Here is a 24,654-nt window from a genome sequence, read left to right as displayed (position 1 = left end):
AGATTTGGAGTGAGGAGCCTTTGATTGAAAAGAACGTGCAACTCTGTCTGCCTGGGTCAGGTCAGTTTGGTTGTTTCTAGTCCCACATATTAATAGGAGTGAATTTCTTTCTTTCTTTCCTTCTTTCTTTCTTTCTTTCCTTCCTTCCTTCCTTCCTTCCTTCCTTCCTTCTTTCTTTCTTTCTTTCCTTCCTTCCTTCCTTCTTTCCTTCCTTCCTTCCTTCCTTCTTTCTTTCTTTCTTTCTTTCCTTCCTTCCTTCCTTCCTTCCCTTCCTTCCTTCCTTCCTTCCTTCCTTCCTTCCTTCCTTCCTTCCTTCCTTCCTTCTTTCTTTCTTTCTTTCTTTCTTTCTTTCTTTCTTTTTGTTTTTCGAGACAGAGTTTTTCTGTGTAGCCCTGGCTGTCCTGGTACTCACTCTGTAGACCAGGCTGGCCTCGAACTCAGAAATCCACCAGCCTCTGCCTTCCAAGTGCTGGGATTAAAGGCATGCGCCACCACCTCCAAGAGGATTTCTTTCTTTTATAAAGTCAAATATTTTGTATGGGTTTTGAGTAGGCTTATGGTCAAGGTACAGTGTGTGCATTGTTGATCGTTGGCTTTTTATCCATAATTTAAAATTTTGACTTTAATGAATTTTCAAAATGTGCAAGCATTTTGAAATTAGCCTTCCATCATCTCAAAGTCAGATATTCTCTGTTGTATCCTAGTCATGTGCTGCAGGAGAGAACAACATATATTTAGACAGAATTGGAAAATTAAATCTCAGTTGTCAAGATCATACTGAAGACATTTTGGGGTTTTAGACTTTATTTTATATTTTTAATTAAAGATTGTAGCTAGTTGTATATGAGCAAGGCACTAGAATTACATTATAGTCTTCAAAATATGTGTCTGGCATACTGTGAGTCTCAACCACATTGCTTTGGACTCTCTTGTTTCCATGAACTTTGAACGAAGTAACTTAATTAACATTGTTTTAGAATTTTCGTGGGCAGAAGTTGGAGCCACCGGAAGGGCCAGAGAATTATTACTAAGTGGAAAACTACCTTTGCAGATGTAATATCATAGTGCCTCCTCAGGTGGAAATGTTTTGAATTACCATTTGCCAACCATGGCTGGAGTCTGGGAGTCTGCATGAGGGGCAGGAAGGAGTGTTTTTATTTGATTTCTGTGTAGCACAGGCCTTTAAAAATCTTACCTAAATCCAAATACAAGTCTATCTCCTGTTTTTCTCCTGAGAATGCCTTAAGAGGTGGCTTCAGGTTGCCACCTGTGCTGTTGGTTGACTGTCTTCATTTCTCAGTGACAGTGACACTGGAAGTGGTAGCTTTTGAGATGTGACGTTTTAGTACTTACTTGCTTACCTTATTAATCCTAAAATACTGAATTTCGCTCTTGTATTTTGGTGCTTATGTGTGTGTATGTGTGCATGAGTGTGTGTGCATGTGCACACACACATGTGTTTGTGTTGGTGCACATGTGTGCATTGTGTGTGTGAGTGTGTGTATGTGATTGTTTTCGTGTGTAAGCCAGAGACCAACACTGATATTTTCCTGCTTTTTTCTTCACCTTATTTTTTGAGACAGGGTCTTTCACAGAATCAACAGCTTGCTGATTTTGCAAACATGCCTGGCTGTTGAGCTTCAGGGACCCACTTGTCTCTGCTCCCTCTGGGTTGGGCACATAGGCACATGGTGCACTACCTGGCTTTTATTTAACTTGTGTGATGGGGCCCTGACCTCAGTCTTCAGGTTTGTGTAGTAAACAAACCTGAAGACTGAGGTCAGGGCCATCTTCCTGGCACCTGAACTTCATTTTCTAATGATAATCCAGTCTTATGCAGTGTATAGGATTGTACTATTGCTGTTGAAGATGACAGAATAGCCCAATGTCAGTTTTCTGATTTCGCATGATTCTGTTACAGATGTGAAAATACATGCAACATTTTAAGTCAATAGTTGTATTAGCTTTGCCTAGTTTTTTATATGCTTCTACTAGAGATTGCTTAAACAAGATCTATGTGCTCATCAGCTATCACCAGACTACAGGGTTGTTTGCAACAACCCTCCAGGACTGGCCTAGAAGGGGCTTTGTACTGCCTGCATGTTATGTGTGTCCATGTGGCCACAAGCTCTGAGTCGCTACATTCATCTTAGTAACTGGCTCTCCTTTCAGTTTGGGAAGTTGGTGCAGACATCTGCCAGGTCTCAATGACGAGTCAAGGAAACCTGAATTAGCGACGTCTGCACAGACGTTGCAGTTCCAAGGGTTGGAAAGCCAGATCATTGCTCAACTGTAATGCAGGACAAGGAGATGAAAACACTGATAACCAAGCAAGAGGCAGAAAGATCATATGTAGTTCCCTGTGTGTGTCTGCATATTTATATTTTCTGCAGTTACAGAAATCTAAGTGTTTGGTTTTGTAATTAACTAGCATTCTCTGTTTTATTTAACAGGAACCTTCTTGATAGAGACACGTTTTCTAAGTCTGATCCAAGTAAGTCATATGCTCTGGTTTTTTTACTTAATCTTGCATACGTTATGTGAAATTTACTATTTCTGTTTATGCTTGTTTTTTTTGTTTTGATTTTTGTTTTGTTTTTTTTTTGTTTGTTTTTAACTGAGAAAAGACATTGAGATTTGTGGTAAAATTCTTTGCACCTCATTTGACAGGTGATAAGATTCTTCTTAACTCATAATCATTGTGTAAAGTCTTTAATCTCCACTTAGACTTCATCAATTAATAGAACACCTTTCTTGTTTACAAACAGTGCTGATGAGTCACTGATATACATGCAGAGTACGTTTGTCTCACGTTGGCACTTCTAAGGTTGCTCTGAGCAATTTAAGTATTTTAAAAGCAGTTTACACACATGCTAAAACACTGATATTTGAAATTATTATTTTTTTATTAGACATTTTCTTTATTTACATTGCAAATGTTCTCCCTTTTCCTGGCTTCCCCTCTAAAACCACCCCCATCCCCTCCCTGCCCGGCCCCCTGCTCACCAACCCACCCTCTCGCTTCCTGGCCCTGGCAATATTTGAAATTATTGAAGTACAGTTTTAAAACCTATCTATGTCTATAATGTAATATAAAGGCATTATCTACCAATGGTAATATTCTCTGTATGCTAAAATATGGTCATATTAAATTCTGGTGGTTTTAAGCCCTGGAATTAAGTCTGCTTGTTTTTTTTCTTTGTTTTGTTTTGTTTTGTTTTGTTTTTCATAAATGCATATCTTTAGACAGTTGAAATAGAAATCATGTACATTCTTACTAAACATTTACATATGTATGTGTTTTTCATCTTTTGTAGTTTGTGTCTTATATACACAAGCAGTTGGAAATAAAGAGTGGAGAGAGGTAAGAGAAACCGTGTTTTCAAAATAATTGTGCAGAAGATCCAGAGCGGGTTATAGTGCAGAGTTGCTTATCTGTTTAAGTTATTTTGAGTGTTCCTCAACCCAAAGATTGGATTTATTACTGTTTGACTTTACTAAATTGCACTCACGAGCTTCTCACGTAGTCTTCCAGCCCTGAGGCTTGTCCAGTTGACTTGATTCCCTCTGTGCCTTACGTCTGTGGAGGCAATCTCACTTTTAGAAGTCAATGCTTGAGTTTTTTACAAAATACCTTAAGTGGAGGCACGTATCGGCAAATACCTCCTGCTTTTTATTTATTTACGTTTTGTCAGAAAGTAGCTTGTCGTCTGGAAATAAAACAGAAACTCACACAGACACACATTGTTAAATGACTGAAAGCAAAGCAGATGAAAGATTCCAGTTACCGTATTTTCCAGAGCATGCAAGCACTTAAACGAGAAGACAGCAGCTGAGAATGAGGCCTCTCACTTCCCTGGGCTTGGCTGCTTTTCTCAGAAAGACAGCAGATCCTTTTAATGGGGTCACAGTATGTGGCTAGCCTTCCCTAGTGCAGTTCTCCCACTTGTTGTAGAATGCTTCTCATTAGTTACCTTTTTAACTGTCTCAGTGGGGAGGTAGACAGTTAATAAAGACCAATGTATTTTATGCCCAACTTGGGTAAAAACAACTCAATACCAATTGTAACCATTGGTAAGGATGGACTGCCGGTGGGATGCTGAGTGGCGGTTTCTCTCATGTGTGTTTCAGTGAGCTTTTCATTGCTATAGCAAGTACCTGACACAGCTTATGTGTAAAGAAAAACAGCTTCTTTTGGGTTCTGGTTTTAGAAGTTTAGTCTAAGCTTGGTTAGTTCTTTTCCATTGGTTGAAGTAACACATAGCAGGAGATTATCCATTGCCAGGAAGCAAACGAGAGCAGGGAGGGGCTGGGGCTAGTGCCCATTGAAAGTGACACCTCCAGGGACTTCGGAATCTCTCTCTGGGCTTCAGGGCTTCTCAATAGTAACACTTTTAAAATCGACCTTTTAGTGCATGGCATTTGGGGGTAATAACCAACTTAAAGTATTCAGGCCCTATCCTCCCCAATTTTATGGCTGTGTCAGAATGCACATTTACCCCACCCATAAGAGCCATCCAACCTTAATTATTTCAGTGTTGCTTGAAAGACTCTGTGAAACCAGTGAACTGAAGAGCGAGCCCTCTAAAGACAAGAGTGACACACATCCTGTGAAACAGACACAGAGAGAATTCAGGCCACAGAAAGGAGTTAGATCAAAGCAGGAATGAAACTGAGCAGGGAAGAATCCCGAGCATTCATGGGTGGCATTCTAGCACACTGTCACCAGATATGGACTGTAAGGGCTGGTGGAGCCCCATACTCTATAGTCTTTTTGATTGTGGTGATATGACCAGCCCCTTCAGCTGGCTCTGCTTGCTCCTACAGCATTCCCAAGGAGGCATTTCTGCCTGCACTCACATACAGAGGCTGTTTGCTGGATTTGGAATGGGTTGGCCTGGTATAACTTTGAAATCTGCATGGGATCATTCATGACTCCCCTTCTAGTCTTATAGTCTGCCTACCTATAAAAGCCAGTATTGTAGTGGACACTGAAGTTGACCTACAGCTTAAACTACTGGTCCCACTTAGATTGTACAATGAGCTCATCATGGATGGCTAAACTTGGGGAAATGAGTCTCTAGTAGGTTCTGGGCATGTAGAGCACCCAACAGCCTCTCTTTTGACATAAGTGATCAAGTCAGATTTGCAGTTCTTCCCTCTGGAACTGTGATTAGTGGGAGCTGAGGTGCTCACAGTGTGTCTGTCCTCTTGTGGATGCAGCGAATCTGCTTCCTTTTTTTGTCTCTGCTGCTCAGACTTAACTGAACTGTACATGTGCCTTTGTCTAGCTGCACTGCAGAATTTCCTAGCCTTGCTGCCTTCTTTTCTTTGATCCCGATTCTTTCCTTAAATCTGACTAAAAGCAGCCAGTGATGCTCATGCTGAGAACTGAATCCTTTGTTGTCTTGAAATTTTCTTTGTCAGACAAACAAATCCATTATCTTCAAGTTCAAAGGACCAAAAAGTCTCACAGCATGGCAAAAAAGGCCTCAAATTGGTTGGCAGGGTATAAGAAGCAAGACCTCTGGCCCATTTCCCCGTGGAGTTCTGGTTTTTGTTTGAAACCCCACCAGCAGATTGTTACTGTCCATGTCCCTAGCTGCTGCGTTTAGCACTGTGTCTTCCAGAATTTCAGGCTTTTTCCACCTTATTCCACCTGACTCTTCTGTTTCCTGTCAATTGTACAGGATTACATCATGTTAGCATGTTAGCATACAACATCCACAAAGGCTACTCAACTTCCTGGTGCTGACGTTTTATATCAGCCAACATCCTGTTACTGTGCCAAACACGTTTGAGATATTTATTGTAGTCACGCAAATTTAGTTTGACAGTTGCAAAGATCTAAGAACATAACTTCCTTGGCTGAAGCAGTATCTATTGGCAGAAATGTGTACTAATTCAAAAAAAGTTTGCCTCAGTTCTAGGAATAAAAAGAAGGTTAGGAGAAGGCCACATTCTTGCAATGCCTTCAACAGCATACTCCCAGTGGTTTCCTGGTGGGGCTTGGGAATGGCACCATAGGTTCATATAGGTCTTTCATATTTACTTCAAGACTAGTCATATCTAACTGTCAGATCATTGCCATTTGCCCATGCTTGCATTATAGTGTCTATAAATATAGCTAGTAACTATATAATAATAACCACATAATAATTTTTTCAGTTGTCCCAAATTTTTTTCCTCCTATCCTCATTATCTAATCAGTCATCAAGAATTGTGCATTCTCTTTCACAAAGTAAAGCAGAACAACAACTTACTGTTTCACTACCTTCTCTATTCACACTCTGTGTGTGTGTGCATGTGTGTGTGTGTATGTGTGTGTGTGTGTGTGTGTGTATGTAGGAATATGTGCCTGCGTATGAGGAGGCCACAAGAGGACATCAGGTGTATTGTTTTGTTGACATGAGTGAGTCAGAAGCTTGCTATCTTGCCTAGGCTTGTTGGCTAGTGAGCCCCTGGGGCCTTCCCTCTTTGCTCCCTAGTTCTGGGGTTTCAGGCCTACAGCCATGGTTTGCCTTTGTCCTGTGCTTTCTGAAGACTTGGACTAGGATCCTCTTACTTAAAGTGAGTTCTTTTACCCAGTGAGCCTCTCCCAGCCCCACAGCTTGGCTTTTGTTATCCTTGTTGCAATATTCTTCCTTCTGTCTGTCTCTTGTTTGTTCTTTTATTTGGTTATGCATTAAATTTTCCTAAATATCTTTGCAGTCCTCCAACACCTGCTCCCAGCTCCTCCTCTTTCTCTCAGCCTGCTTATGCAGTAGACAACTCTTGACAGACCATAGATGCCACGCAGGGGTGATGGGTAGTATGTTGCAATAACCAATGAAACCATGGTAAATACAGAACCAGGCGCTTAGCCAGTGCAACTGCAGAATGATGACAGTCAGAAAATTTATTACAGAAGGGGAATTTGAGGAACAATGATCTCAAATGTTCAGAATGACATGGGAGTGTTCTTGTTGCATGTTAATAAACTAAACTGAAAGTTTTGTTTGCTTAAAATCAGTTTCAGGTTTTTTTTTTATTACACAATTTTAGTGAAGTGATTTTTTTAAAAATATAATTTGCAAGCTCTTTTACCATAACAATGGATAACAAGTGTTTTAAGTCATTCTCATTTATTGACTAATTTATTTTTTTACAAAACCTTAAGAGGTATGGGCTGTTGTAATCATTGTACTAGAAAACAGAAGCACAAATGGATAAGCACCTTGTCCTGTTGCTGGTGGAGTACTCTTATGTACATGATTATTATCCAGTTCTAGCCATTACTTTCTGATTTTATAAAGGTAAAGGCATTTCATGTCATTAGGAGTATGTTGTAATTATTTCTGAAGCTGGAGTCTAAAAAAACCCCAAAACAACAAAAACCAAAGTCATAGAAGAACTGGAGGTTTACTACTTAGGTGGCATATTATTAAGATAAAATGCTGAGGGTATGATAGGATATTCTGCTGCTCTCTTGTTTGTCATTGAAAGAACTGAAAGTGGTGGTTACAGATATCAAAGAACGATGTGAAAACCAAGCAGGACCCAGAGCTATCCTGGACAGGTTGAAGCCATGGGTGAAGACTGAGAAGCACTGGATATCTTAGCTTGCTTGTTTTTCTACAAAAGAATACCAACGTTTGGATAAATTAGGAGGAAAGTATTTATCTTTCCCCGTTTCGGAAGCTGTGAAGTTTAGTACAGATGTGGAGGGGACCATGTCTTTCGAAGTCTTATCGTGTCACTCAGTAGTGGAAAGAAGAAGGGAAAGAAGGATGGAGCTGGGATGAGCTCCCCAAAACATCCTTATCTCACTAACCCAACTTTCTCTAGTGAGGAGGCTGTGCTCCTCAAAGAGCCATTCAAAGCCCTCCACTCAGCCCTGCTGTAGAGAATGAGGGGATAAAGTGCCCAACATGGGAACTCCACTCAACCATGAATAGCAAGGAGAAGGCACTTTCAAGGTAGTGTCCAAAGAGCTGACAGGATCAACAAACAAGAGAACAATAAAGGAGCATAGGGAGGAAACGTGGATGCAGGAGACAAGCGTGGCTTATCTCTTAGCAACCAAAGGGACTGAACAACAACAAAACACACCCTATTTGATACTTAATCCCCACAGCAATTCTTAAGAAGGACAGATTCCTTAGCTTGCAGAATATAAATATATCCTTTACATTTCCCAGGGTAACACAGCGGCTGGTTTCTTGCTGACTCTACGCATGTATAACCCAAGCAATGATGATTTCAGCTCCTACAGTTGTTTCAGTACTGAAATATTACTTGCTAGCAGCAATATCTGGCATACAAGTACTGTACACTTAAGGATACAGGGATTATAAGAGGGAAGACAACTTTTTAAAAAAACAAAACAAAATGAAACACTATCAAGGAATCGGTAATAAGTTTCTACAGTATAGAATTCTGTTCTGGACGCTTGCCCAGCAAACGATATGAAATGGTCCTTGGGATTTACTTGGCCTCAAATCCAATCTGTAAGTGAGGTGTTACACAGCTGCTAAACACTAATGCAATCTGAAGCCATACTCATACATGTGCGGCGCTTAGGAAGAAAAATGATGCATTTAGATTGAACTACATAGAATGACCACTTTTATAAGTAAAAAATGATTGTCATTAGACAATTTCTGATGATTTGGCCAAATACTATTCCTTTTGAGTCCTCTGGGAGCAAATTCAAAGTGTTCCTTTTTTTGATTTCTATGCTTTTGGACACAGGTGAGCAGGTATGTGTGTGAGGAAGGACTCAGTCTTGAAGAGCTAGCCCCAATTCTGTGTGAATTAAAGAAAGGTTTGGGGCTGGAGAGATGGCTCAGCTGTTAAAGGCTAGGCTCACAAGCAAAAATATAAGAGTTCGGTTCTCAGTACCCATGGCTGTCTCTCCAGCCATGGGAAAAAAAAGAAAGAAAGAAAGAAAAATTTGTTTTGAAAAGAGTGCAGAGCCTGGATAGTCACAATAACCATCTTCAGACTCTTAAAATATTTTCATTTAGAAAGGGATATAAAGCAGTAGAGTGGGGCAGTATAAGGAAGACCTTTGCAACCTTAGCGTTTGTCACGTGAAATTGAGTTCCTAGCAACTGTGCAGAGGCATGGCGGATGTCTGTGGCGGGAAATGTCCAATGAGGCCTGGGTTGGCTCAGCAGGAAGACCTTATTCTCTGTGCTAATATTCTTGTAAGTTTGTGATTTCACGTTTGTTAGGGGCTTCAAACCAAAACTTCTAGTAACTGTATCAATTCTTTGGAAAACACATTAAGTGTTGAGCATTGTTTTTTTATAAGGATGAAACATAGTTATCTAGCTATTTCAGATCAGACTTAGAAAATATGGGCACTTTCTTCATATCTTCACAAAAACTTAATCATTTATTAGTCTTGACAGCATTTAGTGACAACTAATTGTGCAGCTGGTGTGGTGGTTATAGTATAAAAATGGAGTATGTGTACCTCAAGAAGTGTATGGTATAGTTAGTTTTCTCTGCAACTTTAATTTGTTTGCATATCCATGTTTACTGACTTAGATACCAACTTCACCCCACTGCTATTTTTTTATCTAAATTAAGGGTGATTTATCAAAAGCATTAGCTTACTATGAGTTTGTGTTCTGAGAAACATAGCATTTAGATAGCAGAGATTAACTGGCAAAATGATTAAATAAGATGCAACATAGCTTAGATAAATACAAGATCATCTTAAAACACTTTGTGGTTCAAACCCTGATTTTAAATTGTATCTGACACTAGTATAATTATATTTTCTTCAGTATATCTTATCTAATGATCATGCATTATGAAAACCCCATGAAATAATGGATCTCTTAATACTTCCTGAGCTATAAATGGTACAAGTTGTCATACGTTATGCAAGTGTAGAAACGATGTAACGGACATAGCGAAGGATTCCCCCAAATCGTTGCTTGCCAATAGAGACTTGGAAAATGCTTTTAATTTCTGTGAGTTAGAGTTTAGAGTTTAGCTCTTCAAAATGAATGCATTTGTGAATTACTCTTAAATATTTAAATTACAAAATCGATTGGGGATTCCATATGTTCCAATGTGAGGGGGGCACTCAGCTGCAGTTGTTTATAAATTTCAAATATTGTTCCTTAAAATGATTAACACAGTCGGAATTGTCTCTGGTGGACTTCCTTTCATGCACAGTTAGTAGTTCAACATTTACTCATCTCCTCAGTGAGTCATGAATGTGTAACGTCTACTGAGAAATCACTGGGAGATTCTTCATAGCTCAGCTTTCTTAACTTCACAAATAGGACTTTTTTTTTTTTTTTTTTTGCCATATGTGCTGTCTCTTGTATCCTTGAAATTCTGTAATGTTACTATGGGCCTTGTTACTTTTCACTTCATAGAATTAATGTCAAAGTCTATTATATGTTATTGATACTTGCATTAGTTGGGGTTCTCTAAAGAAATAGAACCCATAGGACAATCATCCATATTACACACACACACACACACACACACACACACACACACACACAATCAGCTTAGGAAATAATGTCCAAAGAGTCTAACAGCAGCTGCCACACATCTGAAAGCTGAGAATCCAGTGGACACTTGGTCCTTGAAGCTGAGTACCACAGGAGGTGGAATAGTACAACAAAGGTTGCTCACACCAGAGCCGCCCAGACCCTAAGAGTTGCTTAGTCTATACCAGACTAGCAGAAAAACAGAAGACCTGAAGAGAAGATGTATCCCCCAAAAACCAGAAAAAAAGAGGAAGTCAAGATTCCAACTCTATCACGAATTCTCCCCACCATGAACACTATAAATACCTCTGCTGAAAGAGACAACAAAAGGATAAACAAAAAAGAAAAGAAAAACTCAACCAACATACTAACTCCCGATGCACAAATCCAGAAATAAAACACCATGAAAAAACAAGATAACATCTCCCTCAAAACCCATCGAACTCATAATAATGGTGCTAATGAACGTGAGCAGAAGAATATGTAAAAATGAACTCAAGAGAATGGTTATAATTTGGTGAACTAACTCAAAGAAGACAAAGACTAAGATCAATGTTAAAAGTAAATTAATCTGAGACATAAAATTAAAAAGAGTTAACCACAACCTAAGCTAAAATGATGCCAGAATTAAAAAACTCAACAAGCCAGTTAAAAACTTTAGTGAAAGCCTTGCCAACAGAATAGAAAGCCAGGGATTAAAGATAAAGCAGAGAAATTATATCACCCAGTAAATTTCAATGTAAACTTAAAACACACAGAGAGGGAGAGAGAGAAGGAGAAAATGAATATGAGAGATTTGTTCATCAGAAAAATCACCCATCTAAGTATTAGAAGTCTACAGACCAAATAGAAAAGATCAGAAAAGAAGTTGTCAATGACGTATAAGTTAAAACACTAAAAACATATAAAAAAAGAATATTGAAAGCTGCAAGGGAGAAAGGTCAAGTCATTTATGAAGTTATTACACCCAACTGATTATTTTACAGAAACCCTTTAAAGCCAGAAGGGCCTGGAAGGATGGACTCCAAATTTTGAAAGAATTTGTAGTTGCATATGCCATACTTTATATATTTCTGTCCTGCTATCATGTGTGCTGAGGTATTTTAAATCATGTGTTGGCTTTCTGTCAACATGGAAAATACATCAAATGTGTGTTTTAGCTTATGGTTTCTGAGATTTCATTCTGTGGTCACTTGATCTTGTTTTGTTGGGTCACATGGTATATTGAATGGGGTCACATGGTACATTGTTTGGGGTCACATGGTATATTGGATGGGAAAGTGTGACGCAAGAAGCCTGTTCACCTCGTTGGGGCAAGAAAGAGAAACAGTATTGGTCCCAATTCATTCATGGGCTTAACCTCCCAGGCTTAACCTCCTTCTATGAGGTCCTCAAAAGTGCCACAGACTGAATACCTTGTCTCAGTCTATGGAGCTTGAGGAGGCCTATCATCCTGTTCATGACACTGGAGTCTTCTGAATGTGTGTGGTTTCTCATACCTCCTCACTTGTTAGCATCCCTTTCAATTTGGATAATTCCCTCCATTTTTAATTTTTGTGGGGGGATGGGGCTTATGGAAGAATGTGATCTCAGCTTTTGTTTCCTGTCCTGTATTTCTAAAGGATAGTTCTACTAGTCTTCTTGGTTCTGGTTAAATTTTTCCTTTGTTTTCATGTATCTCTCTCATGCTTTGAAAGCTTCCTACTGACAAGTCTGGGGGGTCAGGAGTTGGGGAAGGCCTGCCTGTCTTTGTTTTTGTTATTTTACTTCTTTAGGACTTGGATGAGTTAAATATGGTAACCTCTGACCTCTGTAACCTTGATGTTTGCATTCCTCTCTTGGTTTGCAAAGGGTTCGGTTAATGTTGCTTTGAAACACCTTCCTTGTCTTTTTCTGAGCGCCTGTCCCCCTGGAGCCCCAGTTTCCAGATTTTCTACTTTGTGATGCTGTCCCCACTCTCCCATACTTTTACTTCCCCCTCCTTCTCCTTTCTCTTTCTCCCTCTGTGTGTTTTCAAACAGCCTGCCTTTGAATTCACTAACTCTCTCTGTTTAATCTGTGGTAGTCATATCTTTCTGTTAGAGTTTACTCTCACTCCACCTGCTTTTCAGCTCAGTCATTTTGTAGATTTTTTTTTTCTTTTACTTTCTTCCCTCTCCCTAAGTTTCTTTGCTGGTAGATTGAATCATTTCTTTGTTTACCTTGAACCACATTGAGTTTCCTTAAAATAGCTGATTGAATTCTCCTAGCCTTTGTCCGTACAGGTATTGTTTCATTGGTTTATTTCATCTTATTTTAACACTTAGGTGACAGCATGATTTCCCTGAAATTTCCTGATTCTTGCTGTGGGGTGCATTTTCTGCTGAAGAATTCTGTTCAAGAACTAAGGATTTATTCTAGTCATTGAGGTCAGGCATTATCTGTGCCTGTTTTTCTAGAAATGCAACCATTTCACTTTCTGCTCATTTTTTTTTTTCCAGAGACTCTTCAAATTGTGTCTTCAGTTTTACTACAAGCCTGGGTGACAATTGCTTCAGTATTAGAGAGTGACTTAAGCTCAGATTTGCCCCGGATCTGTGGTTGGTTGTTGTTTACTATGTACTAGTTTATTAGGATAGAATCTAAAAATGTTAAACTGACTCTATGAGCCTCTTCTTGGGTCTAGAGTAGGTCCTCATGCCTTACAAAGTTTCAGGCCTGCAGTAATAGTTTTAATTGTCCAGATAGTGGCAGGATCACACTGGATGGATCAACGGCAGAATTCTATGCCACACTTAAAGCCACAAATCCACCAAACTCTACCATAGCCTGCAATATAGCTCACTAAGTACTACACAGCATCAGGTTTGACCAAGGTCTATTCTGCTATCTGAGGTCTAATGCTGAGGTAGAGATTTATGACCCAAGATACTGCAGCCAAAAAGTGTGGCTAACAGAGAAGTCTGAGGGCCCGAAGTGACATCTGTCCTTGATGTTAGTCCTCTTCCAAAGGTCCCAGCTGTGAACACTAGCCTGTGAATGGCTCTACCCCATTTTAGCTATCTGTGGTCTGTCATGGGTTCCTAGACAAAAGCTTCTACTGCTACCCTGCCCTAGAGCGAGTGAGTAGCCTTGCTTTTACTTTGCCTTGCAAGTCTGAGGCGGTGTGGAGAAACCTGGCTCGTGTCCTCCAGAGCAGACACCAAAGTGGGTCATACCCTAATTCCATAGCTGCAAGAACCTATGTAGTCTCAAGCGGTGTACCTTAGCCCAAGCTGCAGCTGGTAGCAATATAGGGTAATGAGCCACATGACCTTATTTTATCTCTTTCCCTCAGAGGAAGAAGGCCATGTGTTCAATTCACTGATGAGGCAAGAGTTTAACTTTCAAGAGCAATAGTATGAGGATGTAAATCGTGTGTGTGTGTGTGTGTGTGTGTGTGTGTGTGTATGTGTGCATGTGTACAAGCATGAGTATATGCATGTGTGCACATGAGTGTGAAAGTGTGTGTGTGTGTGTGTGTGTGTGTGTGAATTTAATGTCTTTTATTCTGCCTAAAAGCTTATAGCCTTAAGTGGAATTTTCTCATTGAGTGATTCTTAGTAGTCTGTCTTAATACTCCGTCTGCACTACGGAGTTTATTATTTCTCTTGTCTGATAATCTGTCTTCTGCAGCTTGTTAAGGATAAATGTTTCTTATCAGATAATAGTTGACTTAAGATCTAGTCTAGTTCTGGTGAATTTCCTATTGTGCCTCCTTTACTCATCTGACCTAGGCTGTACCTTGACAACATTTCTCTCTGAACAGAGCTGCTGACATACCTGATGTCAAGAAAAGAAATTTCTAAATATTATTTTTAGTGCTTCTTTTCCAAAGTACATTAATAATCAGTTGATTTAGAAGTCAAGAAAGAGTATTTTCTTCCCACCATTTTCTGCTACACATTTCAAAATAGAAAAAGTAGGTTTTTATTGTGTTAGTATAAGCATCAAACAAAGGAAAACTTTGAAAACTTGACCCTGAAATTATCTTTTATTTTTTTGTTTCGTGTTTGGAAGAATGATGTTTTATTCTAATAAAGAAAAATTTTTATATTTAAATAACCAAGGGAATTTCCAACTGATAAAGAAAAGGGCAGTTTATTAATTACTAGATGATAAAAAATTGTATGGGAAAAAACTGTACGGCAAAAGGCTGAACAAGATGTATCTGTATATATTTATTGTACCATAGATTATTTTCAACAGACACATACATTCTGTATATAAAACTATATATATATATATATAGTTTTTTTTTTCTTTTTTTGATTTTTTGAGACAGGGTTTCTCTGTGTAGCCCTGGCAGTCCTGGAACTCACTCCGTAGACCAGGCTGGCCTCAAACTCAGAAATCCGCCTGCCTCTGCCTCCCAAATGCTGGGATTAAAGGCATGTGCCACCACTGCCCGGTTGTATATATATTTTATTGTTCATTAGATAATTATGAACAGGAGTATTCATCCTTTTGATAATACAAAACAGCTGATTTTCAGAACAAGATTTTTTTTTCCTCCATAACTCCCTCATCTCCCTCTCCACTCAAGCTCATTTTCTCTTTCCAGAAGCCAAAGTAGTCAAACAAACACTCCCAAATAAGAAAAACAAACCAAAACAATAGCATGAGTGTACATACACACACACACACACACACCCTACATAGTGTTTTGTGTTGGCCAACTACTTCCTTCTGGGAATGGGGCCTTCCCGGCACATACCCAGTGACCCTTCATTGGAGAAGATTGACTTTCCCTTCCCAGCAGTCAGCAGTTATGAGTTGTAGATCGCTTCTCGGCAAAGTGCGGAGCTTTGTTTCCGTGACCCTTCTCAATGCTGGGATCTTGTCTCATTTGACCTTGTGCAGGTCTTGTTTGTTCTGTTGACTCTCTGTGAGTTCATATGAATATCCACACTGTTGTAATCAACCATACAGCTATACCACCTGATTGTTGACACAGATGCACAGAATATCTCATTGGAGGCAATACAGCATTAGAAACAAATGGTGGTGGAAAAAACAGATAACTAAAAATTGGATGAAATTAGATTACCTCTAACCCTGAACAAAATTTACACTGGATGGAATAATAACACCTGTGTGGTAACCTGAACCACTTTGAGGAAATTAGGTAGATCCTTCAAGATGCTGTCATAGAAAAGGACTTTCTGAATATGACCGATGATCAACGAATGGAACTTAGTGAAATTATACAGCTCCTACACATCAATAATCTGTTACCTAGTGAGAGATGGGTGGTAGAAACCTCTTTGCCACCTGTCCATCTGACTGGGGGTTAACACATAGAATAGACAAAGAACTAAAAAGCCTGAGCATCAAGAAAACAAACCATCTAATCAATAAATGCGCCATGGAGCTCAACAATGAGTTCTTGAAAGAATGAATACAAATGGCTAGTAAGTAGTCAAGAACTTTAGCATCCTCATTTATATGGGAGATTCAGAGGAAAAAAGCTTTGTATTGTATCTCACAGCAGCTAGAATGGCTATTCTCAAAAAGCAAAACAAAACAAAACAAAAAATTATAATGTTGACAAAGATATAGAAAAAGGGAGCTCTTGTTTTTATTGGTGGGAGGATAAACTGATGGGGAACTTCTGAAAATCAACATGGAAGTTTCTCCAAAATGTATAAATAGGTCTGTTATAGGAGCTGTCTATAACATACTTAAAGGGCTCCATATCCTCCTACATAGGTACTTGCCCATCAATGTTCATTAATGTTCTATTATAATATCAAAGAAATGAAACCAGTCCAGATATTTACCAGTTGATGAATGGATAATGAAAATATAGTCAATATACATAATGGAATTTCACTGAACTATTAAGAAAAATGAAAATTTCAGGAAAATAAACAGAATGGAAAAGAGTCATAGTGCAGTGACCAGATCCAGATAGACAAATTAATAAAATAAAGAAAATCTAAAAATGTATTAATTACCTTTGAAAGGAGTCAAGTCCTACAGATTGAAAAGAGTTTGTCCAATATGATCTCTAGAGCCATTAGGTCTTCTAGTCCACCAAAAAGGCATAATATTTATATTTCAGGGTGGCTCTGGCTGTGGAATTTATAGTGAAAACAGGAGAGACAGAGATAGAAGTTGAAAACCCTCAAAACCATCCATTATAAGACAAAAATCTTGAATTAAAATTTGTAATATGAAATTATCAAGTGGACCATTGTGGCAACATATTTTGAAGTTAAAATTGATAATTTAGGAAGTGATGGTGAAGAGGCATTGGTAGGTTAAAAAGGAAATTGTTGATAATAGGTAAGTTCCCTTTATGGTTAGAGTATAGTGCAGTATAGAATCACATTTTAGCAGGAGGTAAGCCAAAGTGCCAAGATTAGAGAGGGTATGGGGTAATGTTTATTACTGGATGATAATTTTGAAGGGCCTGTAAGACTATCAGATGTGTACATAAGAAAACAGCTGTGTGCATGTGTCTTCACTAAGGTGACTCTGGGCTGGTCACATAGAAGTCACCATCCAGTAGGCGAGTTGTAAAGTCAAATGTATAGTCTTAGTCTGTTTTGTAATGCTATGAAAGAGTACCAGGGAGTATAATGTATGAAGTACTGAAATTTATTTTCTCCCAGGAGGTCGATCCTTACCTGTACCTTTTACTTGGTGTGTTTTCGCATGGCAGAAGGTGGAAGTGGGCAATTGATAAGCCTTAATCCCATGTCTAGGGGTGGAAACGTTAGGGGTCTATATCATCACCATCACCAGTTTTAGAGAGGACACATGTGAATAGGAAAAGGCCAAATGACACCCCCCTTCCCGATAGAAGCTTGCCTATCAGGAGGTCAGAACCTAGACGTATGCCCTATAAAGAAGGAATTGAATGCCCGAGGATGCTAAAGAAAAATGTAGTCAACCACAAAGGCAGAAAGCTTGAAAAGGTGGAACAATCGGCTATGTCAGATAGGCCAAGGGGCCATGTGAGGCCAGGGTCCAAATTCACACTGAATTTAGCATCGTGAAGGCCATGAGAGTGTCAGGGCAGTGTGTCAGAAGATATACTGAGATAGACCCAGTCATGATTTATACATGATTAGCTAAAACCAGAACCCATTCGTTTTCAGTAGAAGTAGCAGCGTATACTCAGACCTCACTGCTCAGAACAGGAAATAGGAAGCATGTTCATGGCGGATGAGTTGATGGACTGTGGGCTGAGGGTTCCATGGAAGCTCTGCTAAGAAACTTCATTTTCCCAGTGTTCTGAGTACAGATTTAGGTTCAAACGAGGGGTGGGTATTGGGAAACATAAACGATGGTGGAGTTCTCTTTGAGTGTCGTGCTTCACCAGCTTAAGGCTTTCCACTTCAGTTTAGAAGTGTTTTAGCCCCAGAAATTGGAAGCTGGGAAGGTCTAGATTCCCTCAGACCATGGCTACAGTTGCTTCTGAGTGTATATGTGTGCCTAAACACAGGGGGACATCCATAGGTAGCTGTGTATGAACGGTGTACCCCACAGATGCTCTTTTCTCAAACAAACTTGTTTCAAGTGAACTTACAGCTGCCAGTGAGAGGTGCTGACCAGTTCCTGACACAGTCTCACAGCATCATTCCTGTGGGGCTCACGAAAAGTGCTTGGTTTTCTTTTTTATTTGTTTAGAACTTTTGTTAGTTTTGTTTTTCTGGCTTTTTGACACAGGGATCACTATGGCTGGCATAGAACTCCCAGACATCTGCTGGCCTCTCTGCCTCCTGGGAGCTGGAATTCATGTGCATATCTTTAGCATGACCTTTGTGCCCAGCTTGCTCTTTTTTCTGATAGGGGCTTCCCCAAGTCTCTTTGCTTGACTTTTTTTCCCTTCCTGACTCTCACTATAAATCTGGCTTCACACAGCCATCAGAACCCACGCTATAACACAAATGTTGCCAGGAGCCAGCCCCTGAGGTTCTTCTTTCTTGTGGGTTCCTCCTGTGACAGCGGAGGGGGAGGATCTACGGGATAAGACTTGTCCTCACCAGATCTTTAGGGTTGTTGTATAATAATAAAATGTTTCCTATCTCAAGTCTAAATCACTTTGCTTCTGGAACTGACCTGCCTGTCTGAGTTGCTCTGAGGCTATAGAAACTATTTAGAACTTCATCAAAAACAGTAGGGGTTTTTTGATCTATCTCTGCAGAAACTGAAAGGCTAACTCATAGCCTGCTAGCTGAAGTCAAAGGGGGGAAAAAGACACCTTGAAAAGTGGTTTTAGCCTTTATTTCTAAGTTCTTCAGTTCTCCAAAACGTTTCTGCAAAAGTTCTCTCTAAAAACTTCTCTCTGCTCTCTTCTTCTCATCTTGTTTTTTTCTCCTGCTCTGATGTCACGATAATACCCTTATTCTCAATCCCATGACTCCCAACACCTTTACTTCTAAGTTTTTCTTGAGTTCAGTTTTGTGTAAAAAATTTCTTGAGTCCTGGCTAAAAAATTCTCTAAGAAAAAGGGGTAAAAGGGGTTTGCAATCCCATAGGAAGAACAACAATATCAACCAACCAGAGCTCCCAGGGTCTAAACCACCAACCAAGGAGTACACATGGAGGGACCCATGGCTCCAGCTGAATATGAAGCAGAGGATGGCCTTGTTGGGCATCAATGGGAGAAGAGGCCCTTGGTCCCGGGAAGGCTTGATGCATCAGTGCAGGGGAATGGGAGGGTGGGGAGGCGGGATTGGGTGGGGGCACACCCTCATATAAGCAGGAGGAAGGGGATGGGTTGGGGGTTTCTGGGGGGGGGAATGGGAAAGGGATAACATTTGAAATGTAAATAAATTAAATATCCAATAAAAAAAAGAGGGGAATAAGGGATCTCCCCTCTGTTCTCAGCACTTATACAAATACCTGATCTCATAGAGAAAAGTTCACCACAAGTTTACTCATAAATTCAAATAATTGAATAAGATGTTTACAACAGAGAATATTTACATGCATATCCACTAGGAGTAATTATCTGGCTAAACTTTTATCTGTCACTAGCTACAGTTTTTATGTAGACTTGAGAACCATAACTTTTGTGACTAAGTAATTGTTGAAGTTTGTATAGATAAACCCCGTCAATATTTTATCTTCTGCCCTTGCACCTATAGTAAACTGTTAGTTCCCTTTTTATGACCTTTGGTTAATAGTTTTACAACCTCTTGGCATGTACTCTGAGTAGTAGATGCCTGCTTGCTATCTCAGAGGCTATCTCATACACTTGAAGACTGGCAGAGTTCTCCTTGCAGTTTTGACTGTCAGAAAGGATTTAATAGCAGTCCTGCTATAAGAGAGCTTAATAATTACTATAATTTTAGGAATTCTTATAGGCTCATCATTAAGAATTAAGAAATCATCTATCTGTCAATATAGCATCACTACATGATAGTACATCTTCATTCTGCAGAAATCTGCTCAAAATGGTGGGCCAATTCCTAGTGATAGTTATGTATATATATTATATAATAACAGGAAAAGCATATTAGTAGCAGAAATCTTTCCTAATATGGAATTCTCTTGGGCTTTGCTTGAAGGAGCAGATTGTCATTGATTTTAATTCAAGGCAGACCCATCTCAGGAAGATCACCTGTTGGTTTTTAGCTCTCCTTGATGACTCCTGGCAAAATATATGCTGCCTTGGAAGTTTATCCACCAAATCAATTACCCTGTGTTTTTGAATTTCAATCTCATTTATGACATGAACAAAAGATAGATATATTTTTTTCTAGAATATAAGAAGAATCGTCTCTAGTCTGATGTCCAGTGTAGTTCTCACATGTATTTGGAACCTACCAAGCAGCAGATCTCTGTGAGTTCTATGCCAGACAGCAATTTTTACTGTCCACATTCTGATCATATTCTGGTCTGAGTTCCCACCAGAACCACCCTCTAATCTCTTTACAATACTCTAGAGCAGTGATGCCCACCCTTCCTAATGCTGTGACCCTTTAATCCAGTTCCACATGTAGTGGTGACTACCAACCTTAAAATTATTTTTGGTGCTACCTCACAACTGTAATTTTGTTACTGTTATGAATTAGTGTAAATATCTGGTATTTCCGACAAGAACTGATGCTCTAGAGCCTCTCTAACACACATCTCCAAACTTTCATGATTCTTCCACATGCCAATCCTAAAGGGCTAAGCACCCTTCATAAGGCTTAGTCACAGTAAGAGGCCAGTTCTTGGGGCTGGTGAGATGGCTCAGCAGGTAAGAACACTGACTGCTCTTCCAAAGGTCCTAAGTTCAAATCCCAGCAACCACATGGTGGCTCAACCACCTGTAATGGGACCTGACGCCCTCTTCTGGTGTATCTGAAGTCAGCTACAGTGAACAAAGTACACTGAACATAAGTACAATAATAAATTTTTTTCTATAAAAGAGAGACCAGTCCTCTGACATAATCATGCTGACCAATATTTCTTATAGAAGCAACTAAGGAGGAATGTGTTTCTTTGGCATTCTGTACATTGTTGGGAAAGTCATGTGAAGCAAGAAGTTCACATGGCAGCCAGCAAGCTCATAAAAGGGATACAGGAAGGTAGGGAGGGACTGGGAATAAATATCCCTGAAATCCCAACTCTTGTGACTTAATTTGTCCACTAGGTTCACCTGAATTTTCTAGAACCTTTCAAAAGGATTCTACAAGCGGACAACGACCTCTAACTCCATGAGCCTTTTGTAGGGCCTTTTTATATATGGAAATAACCATTGGATTAGTTTGTCCATGTGATATTGGCCCATGATATAAAGTATTGTTCAGTGGCAAATTATTTCTTTGTGAGGGAGTGATTAGTTGGCCATAATGCAAATAAATTCTTTGCCATGAGTATTTTATATAATCATTTAAGCAAAGTTTAAAGCAGCCTCTGGCCTTCACATTGAATAATAGGTAAGCTTGATTTTTCACTTTCTTATTAAAAAGATAATACTTCCTGGAGCATTAGTAAGAAGAATAGGTTCTCTACAAGACAGCCTGCCTGCTTGACTGACTAATGGCTTCACAGCCGAGGTTAAAATCCCCTCATTAACTGGCAGCTGGAGGTGAAGAATATTAACCAAGGATAAAAGCACGTGTGTTGTGTGTTCGTGTTGACTTTAGGAGCGCCATCTGATGACTTTCCACACATGTAAAGGGAGAGAGGCCCAAAATGGACTTCTCTTCCCTGATTTCCACTCCCTCTAAGTAGAGAAACATATTTTTCTAAGCTGAAGTATTACCCAATTTTTCTTCTAGAAGCATACAGGATTAGTATATGTCATTATAATGTGTCAGTCTGAATGAAATTGTGCTGTAAGTATAGAACAATTACAAGAAATTTCTGCCAAAAACATGACTAGTAGACCTTCTTTTGTGAAGGGACGGTTCCTATGAAAGTTGAGAATGAATGCTATGGATATTTGGCCTCTCTAATTAAGAATACATATTATCTGTCTGACTTTTTCAAAAGTGTTTTATTTTAAAACAATAACTATATTGCATTCATGGATTCTTGGGTTAGAAAGGGATTTGTTTTTCAAGTTAGAGGGGAGAAGGATGCCTTGCAACCTGTAGCTCAGTTTGGAGTGAACTCAAGTTCGTGTTTATTTCCCTGAGAGTGTCGGAGCGTCGGAGCGGTGGTTTGGTCTTTAGGCCCATGTCTCTGAAACTGTTGTTGACCAAGTCCACTGGGTGTCGATTGCTCATTTTTTAAAGGAACATTGACACTAAGTGTTACCCTGTGAAGTAAGTCACCACATAAGGTTTGTTTTTAACCTTTGTGCCTCTTCTGTTTCTATCTATAGTTTGGAAGAACTGAAGTGATTGATAATACGTTGAATCCTGATTTTGTAAGAAAGTTTATTCTGGATTATTTCTTTGAAGAAAGAGAGAATCTTCGTTTTGACTTGTAAGTTCTCCTAAAACATGACATTGTAAATGTGATCTTAAGGACTACTTGAGTATTACAGTCTGGACCATGCCCTCAGTCCCTGGATGCTCCATAGGAAGACAATTTTATTCTATTCAGCCAGAGGCTGAAGTTCTGTACTGAACATATGTTTTTTTTTTTCCCTTACTATTTTGAAATACAGGCTGAAGCACAATACTGAACATATCTTTTTTTTTCTTACTACTTTGAAATATTCCAATAGGCGAGTAGACACCTGGGGAGTGCAGGTGAGCTTTCTCTGAAACCTACATATACTCCAGTGGGTTTCTTCAATCTTAGAGTTCTAGAAGGGAACACATCCAGCGGAATGTCTAATGGCAGATGGCTCACTTCTCCCTGAGTCATGCTAGCCTAGCACTGTATCTCTGTCTCATGATGGCCTCCCTAGATACTTACGTCCTGCTTTTAAGGCCAAGGGTGGTAGATCTAGCATTCAATGTATATATATATTATAATATATATATATATATATATATATATATTTGATCTTGACACTAAGTCAACCATATTAAAGTACTATTGCCAAGTTCAAATCTCCAACCAAAGAAAACATGGCACAATTTTTTCTCCATCAATTTATTTATTCACTTTACATCCCAATCACTGTCCCCTCTTGCTCTCTTCACACAGTCCCTTCTGCCATCTCCCATCCCCCATGGATGTCTTCCCCTTCTCCTGGGAAAGGGTGGAGACCCTCCTGGATATTCTCCCACCCTGGCACATGAAGTGCAAGGCTAGGCACATCCTTTCTCATCGAGGCCAGACAAGGCAGCCCAGTTAGAGGAACCAGATCCACAGACAGAAAACAGTTTAAATTCTCAGCTATAATTGAGTCCTTGTCTCACAGAGGTGAATTTTATGGATTAATAGGGTTTGGACATGGGTGAAAGGAAACCTGAGGGGGAACAGAAACAAATTACTTGTATTCAAGAAAGAAAGTCCTTGTATTCAAGATACTCTCTGTAATGTAATACAGTGTTTGCCTTGTATATCAAAATAATTAATGATTTTGAATTTCAAAAGTATTTTAAAACATTAATGCCTTGTTTAAATCATTAAAAAAAATCATGCCAGTCTATTAATACCTATAAATAAATACTTTTTAAAAACAAAAGATGGCAATATCTTATTTAGAAGAGTCCCAATTTCTCTCCTAATATAAAATAAATTCTTTACTGTTGGTAATTGTTTTTATTTTATTCTGAAATATATGTAACAAAATAATCCGTAATGCTTCCTTTCAAGGGTGCTAGATGTTCATCAGATTTAGGAAGCAAAATTTAAGATATTCACATTAGACTTTTATTTTCCCCAAACTTCTTCCTAAATAATCAAACGAGGATGAAACAATGTCTGCTGCCCACCCTTGACCACAGAGGCCGCACCATTGTTCTTCAACACCTAGTAAGAACTGTGGGAAAACTGCCCACTGCTCCCCTTGTTCAGCGCTCAGAGCAAGGTTTCTGAAGTGATTCATGTAGCCAAGCATCATGGTACCTACCCCCTTAATGTCTTTGATTTTATCCTAAAACCAGTCACTATTTCATGATGCTTGTTCTGTTGCCCTTTCTTTTTCCCTTTCATGTCTATCTACATTTTCCTTCACTTAGAAGTAGTAGGTATTCACTGTAAATGTAAAATGATAGAACTATTTGAAAAATAAGAGTTCTGTTATTCCAATAAAAAAAAAAAAGTGTAAGGAGTTCACTGTGTCAATCATCCGAGCTTCTTTAACAGTGACATGCATGTGGGAATTGAAGCAAACGTATTTTCCTGTATCTTTAAGTTTTCACGTATTTTTCTATGCCGCAAAATATAGTTCATATATTTTTAGAGCTACACGACTATTATTGCAAGAATATAATGTATTTTACCATTCATTGACACTCATTGTTACTGACTCTACTCCTCCATTACAGATAACCTGGAACCATTCATTGACACTCACTGTTACTGACTCTACTCCTCCATTACAGATAACCTGGAACCATTCATTGACACTCTTTGTTACTGACTCTACTCTTCCATTACAGATAACCTGGAACCATTCATTGACACTCACTGTTACTGACTCTACTCTTCCATTACAGATAACCTGGAACCATTCATTGACACTCTTTGTTACTGACTCTACTCTTCCGTTACAGATAACCTGGAACCATTCATTGACACTCACTGTTACTGACTCTACTCTTCCATTACAGATAAC

At 39.2% G+C, this 24,654-nt stretch overlaps 1 protein-coding gene across 2 annotated transcripts in view; it reads left to right on the top strand.

Annotated features, from left to right (window-relative positions):
- The window catches only part of Cpne8 (copine 8), a 176,744-nt gene that overhangs the window by 26,811 nt on the left and 125,279 nt on the right, over positions 1 to 24,654 (top strand). For both annotated transcript variants that reach the window (XM_031353136.1, XM_031353145.1), the window contains exons 2-4: positions 2,454 to 2,494; positions 3,318 to 3,364; positions 22,300 to 22,403. In XM_031353136.1, coding sequence (XP_031208996.1) covers positions 2,454 to 2,494; positions 3,318 to 3,364; positions 22,300 to 22,403 — 192 coding nt within the window. The remainder of the gene's footprint in view (positions 1 to 2,453; positions 2,495 to 3,317; positions 3,365 to 22,299; positions 22,404 to 24,654) is intronic.

This window comes from Mastomys coucha, unplaced genomic scaffold (assembly GCF_008632895.1).
Source record: "Mastomys coucha isolate ucsf_1 unplaced genomic scaffold, UCSF_Mcou_1 pScaffold11, whole genome shotgun sequence".
Taxonomy (NCBI): Eukaryota; Metazoa; Chordata; class Mammalia; order Rodentia; family Muridae; genus Mastomys; species Mastomys coucha.
This window is presented reverse-complemented; position numbering and strand designations above follow the sequence as displayed.